We start from the raw sequence: 12551 nt of genomic DNA on the forward strand, positions 1-12551 counted from the left end.
GATATTATAGTAGAACTTGTAAAAGATTGGACATAGTCTCGAGTTTAGGACGAACTAGATAAACTCTGGTATGGTGTTGGTTCTCTACCCTTACTTTGCATTTTCTATATTATTATTTAATTAACTATCATCTGCTTGGCTTTGGGGAAGAAAAATTGATTAGGTTTTGATTTGATAGTTCTAACAACTTGAATATAATTAATTCACAATACTAAGAACTCAAGTCACACAATTCCACGACACCCAAAGTCCACGTTGATCTATATTCATGTGACCAAATATGGTTATGGATGGAAATGTCAAGTTTTTGATTTTATGATTTCAATGAAATGTCGATAGTCGATTGCCGATGGATATTTCTAAAAAAATTATAAAAATAAGAAATTTATAACAAATATTTAAATTAACAAATAATTAAGAATTTTACCATTTTAAAATAAGTTAAAATGTGCATTAACATTAATATTATGTCCATATTAGTGATATTTGGTTGATATTTTTTATATTTGGTCTATATTTTTGCAGTAGAAATGTTGACTTATTTTTCATATCGATGTTGAATCTATTGATACAAAAATGTCGATGAAAATATCGACATATAGGCCAAAATTTAATATATAGATAAACCTATATATTAAATTATATTACACCAACACTTCAAGCCAACCTTATCTACAAGCAATATCATCACACATTACAAGAAATTTTCCTTTTTCTTCACTCTATTCTCTGCGACCACTAATTTCCCTTTTTTTTTCCACTCTTATGATCACTAAGTAAGTAAGATTTCTTCTCTTTCTTCACAAATTCACAACCGATAGAAGTCTAGCTAGTAGTTACCATTCTATAATCAGACTTTTGCTCGTATTAGTTGTTGCTAATAGGGTGTTGCAAATGTTTCTTCAAATTTAAAAGTTAATCAATGATAAAATATAAAGATTATTCAATCCAACATAAGAAAAAAAATGATATTGAAATTGTATTAATAATTAGTCTTTAAAATAAGGTTTACTATTAATTTCGAAATTTTATTTTTCTAGAAGAAAAGAAAAATTTTAGGTCATGCATACATATCAAAATTATACCATAAAAGGAGTAACGTGGTAAAATTTACTTCTAGAAAAATATAGTAAATTTTAAATTAATCAATGGATTGACGTTAATAGCTAATATAAAAATAAAATTAGTTTATAAATTAAAAAGTGAACCATTAAAATTTGTTTTGTGTATCGAGAATGAATCAATTAAAATAAAATAAGTAAAACATTTATTATGTAAGTAAATGATAATGGAATATTAAAGTTATAGACAAAAGAATAGAGTAGGAAAAAAAATACACTTCTGTGCTAACCCCCTCGAATCGAAGTCATGGCGTGGAAATAAAATAACATTTTATTATTGTAATGAAGACGTTACCTTTATTTTATTTTAATTTTTTGAGGCAATTAAATTAATATTTTTAAAATTATCTTTGTTAGTACGATAATGTTAGTCAAATTTTTGTTGGCCACAAGTTTGATCTTAATTTTACTTACGCGAAGAAAAAATCGAACTAAAAAAAAGGAAAAATGGATCCCACCCAAAGCAAGCTAAGGAAAACTATATAATTTCTCTTGTTTTGATTTAAATACTATCGTGGTACTTATACTTTCCAGACGACTATTTTAATTTCTATATTTCCAACTTTTGTTCATTCAAATCTTTCTACTCTCAAAACAACTCATTAAATATACCATAACCTATTAGTTTAAAGTTTTGAATTTATTGATAATTTAATAATATTTAAAATAGTATAAGAGCCAAGAGGTCCTGTGTTCGAAACCTACAAATAAAGGAAAAAAAATGAATCAAAGTAAAAAATATAACGGATTAAAATAGTATTTAAACTTGTTTTTATTGGAAAATGAACTTATGAATTTTATAATAACTTAATATAACATTAAATATCTCTATTATTGCACATTTTATTAGTATATTAGAGATGCTCGAAACCTTGAAGCTTCTTAATTAATTTAATTCAATTGACTATTCAATATATGATGGAGGACGAAATTAATTTCATTAAGTTGACTGTACTCTAATAATAATGAAACTATTATTATTTTTTATTAGTTGAGTTTTTTTTTTTCTTTCTTTCACATTAAGATTATGTGGTTAGAATTTGTGTGTTGGGGGTAAAACTATTTTTTTGTGGGTATGAACTTGCGGTTAGAATTTAATTAATTATTGAGAGGAGAGGAATATGTCTATACATCTACTAGTAAATGCTTATTTCTTGAATTCTAATTATTTCACAAGATTAATCTTTAATCAGCTGATTCATGAGTTATAAGATAATTTATGATTTCGATGGTTATTTTACATGTTTGGGAGGGGATATGATTTCGATGGTTATTTTTATTATGATTTCGATGGTTATTAAAAATAGGGATCAATTATTGATCCATTCATAATATTGACTAGACCAATAAAAAATGATTTTTATATTCGAAACCCATTTAGAAATACGGAACAAAAGAAATCATACAAAAATGATAGATTCTGAAGGTTTTAAAAATACTACAAAGCGTTGAAAAATGGTTGAAATTAGTTGAATAGGAGGATTAATATGATTATAGCCGTTGGTAAATTTACCAATTAAGATGGTTCTTTCTTTAACCTGGCCCGCATGGTTGGACGGGCCTTCAACGTGTGGCACCTCAATTTTACCCTATAACAAAAATAAAAGAATATTGTTTTTTGTTTTTCTTTTTCCATTCATGTTTTTTAAAAATATAAATAAATTCATTAATATTTTTATTTACAAAACGAAAATACTTGTCTATCTTTTTTTAGTACAACATGTGGGGGATCGAACTCACTTGGAGATATATGTCAATTACGCTGAGCATGCTCGCTTTGGCGACAATACTTCTTTATTGATCAGTGGTACATAAATAATTTTTCTTTATATATACAAAAGAGGGACACAGAAAGAAAGGGAGGGGGACGAGAGACTATTTATTTAGAATAAATAAATACACTGGTAAAAAATTAGTGGTGAGCAACCCCTCCCACCCAATTGGTTGGAAAGTGTTATTCTTTATAAAATGTATAATGATTTTTTTTTACATGTGTAGATGATGATCGAATTCACAACCTCTTAGTTGGAGTTGTCAATTACTGCTGACTGCTTGGAGTGGTTTCTCCGTAGACACCCCTACGCTATGCTTTCTCTTACTTTCATGTGCATGCAATTAGCATCTAATAATTAATTAATTAATTAATTAATTAATTTTATATATATATATATATATATATATATATAACCTAATATTTTGAATATTTTATTTTTATAAATTACGTTTCATTTAAAATTTCAAATTTTTATTAAAAATGTAAGAGAATAAAAAATAAAAAAGAGTTATGAAATATATTTCTGTTTTTTATTGTTAAAAAAAGGCAACAAATAGAAACAATTAGGAAACATGTTTTTTTAAGTAACAACAAAAATAAGAAACAAAATTGAAAAATAGAAAATAAAAAATAAAAATGACTACATGATCAAACAGGTCCTATTGTCCGGGTTTTGATTTTTTTTTTCCTTATTGCAAATTTTTTTTTTTAACTTTGTTATGGAAATATATTGATTCTACCACTTATTCAAATTTGAGCTTCTAACTTTTAAATAAAATTCAATTTAATTTTAAAATTTGTTAGTTCAACAAATACTGTAAAGGGGAACTCTCGACTTTTAAGGAGGTGATGCCTTACCAGATGAATTATGCTCCCACCAAAATATTAAACTAATTTAAAATTAAAATTAACCCAATCAAATAAAAAAAAAATTTATTCTCAAAATACTACTTAAGAGTATGTAAGTGATTTTGTCTTGCTATTAGACGTTAGGAATAATTCCAATTGGCGCATACAAATAACTCCAACAAAAGACAACTAAAGCTAGCATAATATTTTAGATGTAAACTCTTTAGTTAGTTAAAATTTTCAAGTATATACATTTATTAACGACATAACCAAACACTATGGACCATTTCCAAACATATTATGAATGTTTATTTAAACTACTTGCTATTTTTATTAATAGAACAATGGGTGGATAAATTTTTATTTTGATTGATGTTACATAAGTCCAAATTTGCTCTCGTGAGATGGATGATCTTTGTCCTTTCAAATTGAGTGGCATATCTAATATTATATTATTGAGAAAAAAATATTTTTTTTTACAACATGTGGGGTGAGAGATCGAACGTATAACTTCTTACGTGGAGATATATGTCAATTACCGCTGAACTATGCTCGCTTTGACAAGAAAAAAATAATTAAAACTACAATTAACGTGGTAAGAACCCCCTAATTATTAGACATTCTATAGCCATGAAAAGTTATCCCACTAAAATGGAATAAAATTTAAAACTAGCACCGTCAAGTTGATTTGTTACCATACAAATCTGCCTAATATTAAATATACAATTGATGTCCCTTGACATCGACTTATAGTTAGTACTGATATCTTGTTCGAATTTACATATATTATCTATGATGCAATAATTTGTTTTCAATCCTAATATGTTTCTATTTACCATCCTCAATAATACACTAGAATTATTTTGCATTATAGGATAACGATGAATGATTTGAAATTCTTTTGATCTCTCCATCTAATTTGTCATATTAGTTTGTTGGGTCTTTTGCTGTATCCTTGCAAATACGACAACAAGTCTACCTCTTATCTTTTTCAACTTATGTCAATAGAGAAATATTCAAGTCCATGCCTTTACCTTTTCCCCTTTACAAGACTTTGTTAAACTTCTCTCTCTTTTTCAACATTCAATATAATCTCTTTCTTTTTAATGAATTTTCTTTTGTCATTCAATGAAGCCCATATATATATATATATATATATATACTGGTCAACTTTAGCCACAGGTACTAAACTCATTTAAATGCTCCATAAATGTGTCTTTAGTGCTCCCATCCTTTTATTAATTATATTTTTTCTCTATATATATGTGAATGTATTTTGTTAGTAATGTATATATATATATTTTTTTCATTTTTGAAAGTAAGTATAAATCACAAAATTCAACTTAAGAAAATGGGATTGGGATTGATGCCAAATGAGGGTTGATTATTATTATTATTATTATTATTATTTTCCTTCTCACTCTCATGATTGCTAGGAAGTTTGGTTCTAATGATGACACAATAAACAATAATTAGGGTCTCCCACGATCCCAATTAATTTTATTCACACATTCCAAACACTACGAGGAAAGGGCTAGTCTTTTCCCAAAAGATTGTGCTTCTCTTTATTTAAAAGACTCGAGTTTGGAATTGAATTTTATTTTTAACTTTAACCAAATAATGCATTATTCAACACCACAAAAATAAAAAGTCATCATCACCATAATTCAATGATAAAATATAGATTTAAATCCTGTTTTCAACCTTCCACCATAAATTACTTTAATCTCTATATTTTTAAGATGTTCAATTTTATCTTTATACTTTTAATTTCTTTTTTTTATTTTAGATCTGATATTTTCAAAACGTTTATTTTAGTTTATGTAATTTAAAAAAAAGACTAAAATTTGGTTTTTATTTATAAAATTTTAACACAAATTTTATACGCAACGAAAATTCTTTAATGCAAATTTATTGCAACATTTCTACAAATTTAGTGGGTGAAAATGTCATATAATAAAAAAGAATGAGATAAAAAATAAAAATGAATGGACCAAGATAGTTATTTTTAAAAAATACAGGAGCCAAAATTGACGTTTTTTAAAGTATATACACTAAAATAATAAAAGTTGAAAATACAAAGATCAAAAGGGAGATAGGCAAAGAAAGAAATGTAGGAACTGAAATAATATTTCTACATAAAATATATTTCGGGTCATGATTTAAAAGTTTGAATCTTTTACTTCATCATTAATAATAATAATAATAATTTTTAAAAAAAATTAAATTCTATTTTGATACCTCAAGCTTTTATAATTTCTATTTTAATTTCTAAACTTTCATTAAAAAAAACAAAAGAACTCTCAAAATATCTATTTTAATTCTTAAATTAAAAGGAAAAAAGAAAAAAATAGTGGACACAAGATATAATTTGGTCATTGATGTTATTTTGCCGTTTATAATACTCATCTTACTAGTAACTTTAGTAAATATTCATGTCATTAATGTCAATACACATTTTTGAAGTCATATCATCTCTATATTAATAGATAATCAACAATAAAAATAAAAATTCTATTTTCTTTGAACTTTAGAAACTAAAATAGGTATATTATTTAAAAAGCTTTGGAGTAATACATGGTGATTTAGAGCCGGAAAAAGTTGGGAAACTAAAATAGAATTTAAAAAAATTAAAAGAGAGATGAATATGATGTGATGGAAGCTTGGTTGAAATGGCCAAAATATGCTTAGTTTCCTGACGAAACAATGACTCCTTTTCTGCCTTTTTTTTTAATAATATTTATATAAATAAAAAATTACATTATTGAGTGGTTGGTGGGCGGTGGGTATTATTTTTAATCCTTTTATTTTGGCAATGAAGACGTTACTGTGCATGTGCTGCCTACTGCCTATTTGCATTTGTATTCCTTTGCCAAACCCAAAGGAAAAGCATATAAATACATCATATGCTTTTCTTCCCTTTGCTTCAATTTTACCCTTTTCCCCACTCCCCCAAATTGCCCCACACACACACACAAAAAAAAAAAAAGGTTCCTCTGATCTACATCATTGGTCATTTGAGTTCGAGGTCGAAGAATGTAACTTCGTTATGGGTATGAGATATGATCTTTGTTCTATGGTAAGTACTTGTGCGTTGGTTTTTTACTTGCGTGGCTACGTTTAAAGATTTTTGTAGATGAGTTGGCAGTTTTGTGGGTTTAATCTTACAGTAAAGTTATGTTTTCTATTTTAAAATTGTGAGTAAATTTAAAAACTATGAACAAAAAAAGTAATTTTTAGGTTTTTTTATTTCTTTCTCTAACTTTGCTCTCCCCTATATTATTTCCTCATTTTCTCTCTCTAACATATGACCTCTCTACTTCCCCAACTTTAAAAAATATAGTTTATCAATTTTTTATTTATAAAATCAGTAACCAGAAAATCAAAAATTAAAAACAAAAAATAGAAAAGATTATCAACGAGTCTATTTTGCTGTTCTTCTCTTTTTGAGTTGAATTGCTTAGGAAGTGATGATATATATATTATATAACAATAGTATTTGAGGTTAATTAAGAGGCAAATTGAACGACTGTGACGAAAAGAAACCCAAAAAGCAGGTGTGACTCTAGCATTATCTCACAAAGCAAAGCACAGTAGAATATATTGCCCATTGACTTTTCTCCAATAATAACAAACAAACCACCCAAATTTTCTGTATAAATTCCCTCTCTAACTTCTTCATTCATACTTCCAATACCACACTCCATTTTCTCTCTCTCTCTCTCTCTCATGCCCACTGCCTTCTTCTTCCATTAATCCTTCTCATCTGACTCCTCAAAATTTCAATTCTTCTCAACTTTCTTCTCTCTCTACCCTTAATTTTCTCACTCTAAAACCCCATTTCTTCCAACCCTCTCTCTCACAGCTTAGGCCTGGCTTCTTCTCTCTCTCCAATTCTTCCTTAGCCTTCACATTTATAAAAGCCTCCAAATCATGTAACTTCAGCCCCTCTCCATTTCAGCCCCGCTTTCAAAAAAACCCAAAAAAAAAAGTTTTGATTTTTAGATGAATTGCTTTGAGTAAGAACAGTTTTCTTTCGTTTAATTTTGCTTCTTATCCTGGATACTCCACAAATTCTGCCTTAGATCAAAATTTATAAAAACCCCCCAAATCATGTAACTTCGTTTTCTCTCACCATTATCCCCCCACCCAAAAAAAAAAAAATTATTTTTGCTCTTTATTTTGATATCCGAAAAGAAAAAAAACCCAAAAAAATAGGAAAGGAAATGGCGGAGTCGGAAAGTGGGACGCCGGCGGCGTCGGCGCCGGCGACGCCGGGGACGCCGGGGGGGCCGCTGTTCTCCGGCCTCCGTGTGGATTCGCTGTCGTACGATCGGAAGTCAATGCCGCGGTGTAAGTGCCTGCCCGTGAATGCTCCCACGTGGGGAGAGCCTCACACGTGCTTCACTGACTTCCCCGCTCCTGATATCTCTCTCACCCGCAAGGTATTTTTTTTTTAGAATATTTTTTTTTCTCTTAATATATGTATTTAATATTTTAATCTGCCATCTCTGACTTGGATTGGATTGTTGCTCCCAATAAAACTTATTAATTCAATTCATAACGGAAGAAATATCCTCCTTCTTTTTATTAAATTATATATTCGTTTTCTTTTTTTTTTTTTTTTAAGTTCAAATGGGTTCGGTTCTCAATAATTGATCTCAAAATATATCACCCTCCACCCCTTCCAAATTTCAAATTCTGCCTTAATTCATTTTTTAAATATTTTAAAATTTATGGAGATAAGCTGGAATTTTGTTAGTACAAAGAGTTGAAACATCCGATTTTTTCTTTTTACATACATTAAATAAGTTTAAATTGACGTAGATTTTGATAAAACATAAGATGAAATTTAAAAAGTAGTTAAATATTAAGATATTTATCAAGCAACTTATTTTTTAACTTGTTTCCTTATTTTATCAGATTGGGTTTGCTCATCTACGTCATCCATATGCATTTTAAATAAAAATTGATGGTTTAGAATGGAACAAAAAATTCTAAAATTTTAGAAAGTAAATCGACGTCCCTTTAAAGTTTCAGCGTGTGAATTTGCCATTAATGGTTATTTTTTTCTTTTTGTTTTTTAGTTTAAATATTATTTTGTTTACTCGTTACTTTTTGGTTATTTTTTTATTTAGTTCATTTTAATTCTTATGTTTCAAAAACATTTATTTTGGTCACTATGTTATTAACTTTTTACTTTTTGTTGCTTTTAATTTTTGTACTTTCGAGGTTGAGGTTGATCTTAGAGTAATTAATCCATTAATTTTCAATTTTATCTCATTTTGAAATTACTTTGCACTTTTGAAAAGTAATTAATCCATTAATTTTTAGTTTTATCTCATTTTTTATTATAATTTCAATGTAATATTTTACTCACTGAATTTATTAAAATATAGACATAAATTTATATTAAACATTTTTACTGTTTATAAAATTTGTATTAAAAAAGGCATAAATTTATATTAAAAAATTTTTATTGTTTACAAAATTTGTATTAAAATTTTGTAGGAAGAAAATTAAATTGGCCCTTTTATAAAAATACATGATGAAATTCGATATTTTGGAAGTAAAAGAACTAAAACAAAATCCCAAATGAATCAAAGTCCCATGTAAATAGAGACGAAAATAGTACTTAAATTTTAAAACCTTGACTTAATTAATCTATAAAAATGGTTTCAATTCAAAAATCAGTGCGCTATGGCCTATGTGAATAATTTTTGTAATTTTCTTCTCTTTTAGAATCTGGGTTGATAGGTTCTATTTCTTAAATTGACTTTAGATGCACTTTTTTTTTAATAAAAAATCAAGTATTGTTGCTCTGATTTTATTTTACTTAAACATCTCAGTTGCAATTATTAGTTTCTCCTAATTTTTATTATGTTTAAGTAACTATTTTATTTTGGTTCTTACTTTTATACCTCATGCTTATATTGATCCTTTTTTTTTTTTTGTATCTAAAAGAAATTGGTTTTTTAATTTTGCTAAGAAACCAGTTTAAAAGAAATCATAAATTTTCAAACGTAATTTTAAAGAATAAAAAAACTAGCAATGAAATGTTAACCAGGAGACCTAGAACAAAATAGTAATATAAAAAAAAATTGAAAAAAATATAACAAAATATCATTGATATAAAAATAATATTAATATTAATAAATTCTAACTTATTTATTTAAAATAGTGGAATGCTTATTTGTTGTTTTAGACCTTTGTTTTTCTTTTTCTAGCTTTTATTATTTTTCAAAAATATCCATCTACATTAAAATTTTATTGACATTTTGATTGACATCGACAAAAATTGATCTCAGCAGTTTTATCGTATGATTTTACTATTTGAAAATCCTTAATTTGATAACAAAAGCATTAAAAAGAAGATAGTATTTGAATGTAATTCTCGAAACCCCCAGCTGTAGGGGTATAATCGGATATTAGATCTATACGAGGGGTAAAATCGTCAAAGCAATTATCCAGTTGACTATTTTGACTGATTGTCCAGCTGGGAGCGGAATTTGTGGGAACATTCATCCTCATATTTGCGGCGACGGCGGGGCCCATCGTGAACCAAAAGTACGGCGGCGTGGAGACTCTGATTGGAAATGCAGCCTGCGCCGGGCTGGCAGTGATGATCGTGATTCTGTCGACCGGCCACATCTCCGGCGCCCACCTCAACCCGTCGCTGACGATCGCCTTCGCCGCCCTCCGCCATTTCCCGTGGATCCAAGTCCCCGCCTACATCGCGGCCCAGGTCTCTGCCTCGATCTGTGCCTCATTCGCACTCAAAGGCGTTTTCCACCCGTTCATGTCCGGTGGCGTCACCGTCCCTTCCGTCAGCACTGGCCAGGCCTTCGCTCTCGAGTTCTTGATCACTTTCAATCTCTTGTTCGTCGTCACTGCCGTTGCCACTGACACTCGCGCGGTAAGCAAAAATCTATTTATAAATATAAATTAATAGGTTATAATATATTTAATCATTTATTTATGTTCTTATGCTATTAGCAGCGAGCACTATCCCTCACCTATGAACTTGAAAATTAGTGAAAAACTTGATGAGTGACTATTTAGTACGGCAGCTAGGAGAGAAAAAAAAGACCGGTAGTTTGAACCTAAGACCTTTCTTTTATATAATTATTATGAATCTGAAAGTTTGAGCCGATGATTATAATATGCTTAGTCATTTATTTATATTTTTAAATCCTCCCCATTAAGCTGAAAAATAAACCTTAAATATCAATGACCCCATAACTTAAAAGCTAAAAAAATAGGTTAGATTATATTTGATCATTTATTTATATTCTCAAAACTTCCTCACGTATTTTCTTTTAAAAAAGTAAAACCTTCCACTCACATATAGAAATTGAAATTAGCACCACTTAATTAGTGAATATTAGAAATGTTTATTATTGGACTCCAAATATCCAAATATAGAATATCCTCATGTGATATCATATTAAATCACTGTTGAACCTTAAAAGTATAAGCTAAGTCGATGGTTATAGTATATTTAATCATTTATTCGTATTATTAATAAATTCGTCCATTCAGGTAGGAGAGTTGGCTGGAATTGCAGTAGGAGCAACAGTGATGCTCAACATCCTCGTCGCAGGGTTAATATTTCCTTCTATTCCTTTTGTTTATTTTTTCATATTTGAAATCCAGAAGTAATATAAACCTCAAATCTTTCATAAAGTAAATAATTTTCTGAATTATGTTGTTTCATATCAACTGCTCGTAGAATTAAAACCAATCAAGTTGAAATCACATCTTAAGATCCCAGTTTTTGATACTTTTTCTCAACCAACGTACAGAAAAATTAGGTGCCAAAGTTGACACATCTTTCCCACTTTGCCAACGATTTTCATACACAAAAAAACTATATTTTATAAAAATAAAAGAGATAGAGAATAATCTCTGAAAAACGACAAATCGTATGCAAGTTCTCACTCTGTCGTTTTCTTCAATATCTTTCAATCAAAACGAGTTTTCTTTTTTTTCCCCTTTTCAAAAGGGTTCAGATAAAAAGTTTCCAGTGCCAGCCGCTGACTTGACGAAAAAAAAAAGAAAAAAAGATTCCTTTTTTCTTCAAGAGGATGCAATAATTGACACTTCTTTTTGGTTGGCATATGGCAGGCCCTCAAGTGGTGGTTCGATGAACCCAGTGAGGACTCTGGGCCCCGCCGTCGCCGTCGGAAATTATAGGGAATTGTGGGTGTACCTGGTGGCTCCGACACTGGGGGCCATCGTTGGCGCCGGAACCTACACCATCGTCAAGCTGAGAGACGACGAAGTGGGTGCTCCGGTGCAGGTAAGGAGCTTCCGTCGCTGAAAACATGCGACAGCAGTGCTATGAACAATACTTCTCTACTGAATGGGCAACAAGAAATTTACTATTATATTTTTGACACTCTCCTTCTCCATGTTCTCTCCTACCTGTCAAAAATTTAATAGTATTTCTACTGTTGGATCGACAAGGAAGTATTGTTCGGTAGCTATATCTATCAATGTACGATAAAATGGTGTCTATGTGTGATTAGTAGAAGAATAAAGATGAGAAAGGCGATGTGATTGATGAGACTTCAATGGCCAAACGCCCAACTTTAGATGAAACTGATGAAATATTGTTGGGGTTTTGGAAGTGATGGAGAATCATTGATTATCTCACAGCCTTCTTGATTGCTATGTTTGTGGTGTTTCTTCTTGTGTCTTGTCTTAATTTCTTTTGAAGTCTTCTGCTGTAAAAACACTGTGGCTTCCTTTATTTGTGTGGATTTGCTTGTGATCAATATAATAGACGTCTTGTTTTTGTGATA

General features: G+C 29.4%; 1 protein-coding gene across 1 annotated transcript; it reads left to right on the forward strand.

Moving 5' to 3' along the window:
* The first annotated feature begins 6679 nt into the window (after positions 1-6679).
* LOC111026088 (putative aquaporin NIP5-1) lies at positions 6680-12551 on the forward strand. The gene is made up of 5 exons (XM_022304066.2): positions 6680-6823; positions 7942-8189; positions 10241-10660; positions 11287-11348; positions 11872-12551. The coding sequence occupies exons 2-5, from the start codon at positions 7971-7973 to the stop codon at positions 12065-12067; spliced, it is 897 nt and encodes a 298-aa protein (XP_022159758.2). The 5' UTR covers positions 6680-6823; positions 7942-7970; the 3' UTR covers positions 12068-12551.

This window comes from Momordica charantia (genome assembly GCF_013281855.1).
Source record: "Momordica charantia cultivar OHB3-1 chromosome 6 unlocalized genomic scaffold, Mcharantia_2.0 BLBB01000006.1, whole genome shotgun sequence".
NCBI classification, from domain to species: domain Eukaryota; kingdom Viridiplantae; phylum Streptophyta; class Magnoliopsida; order Cucurbitales; family Cucurbitaceae; genus Momordica; species Momordica charantia.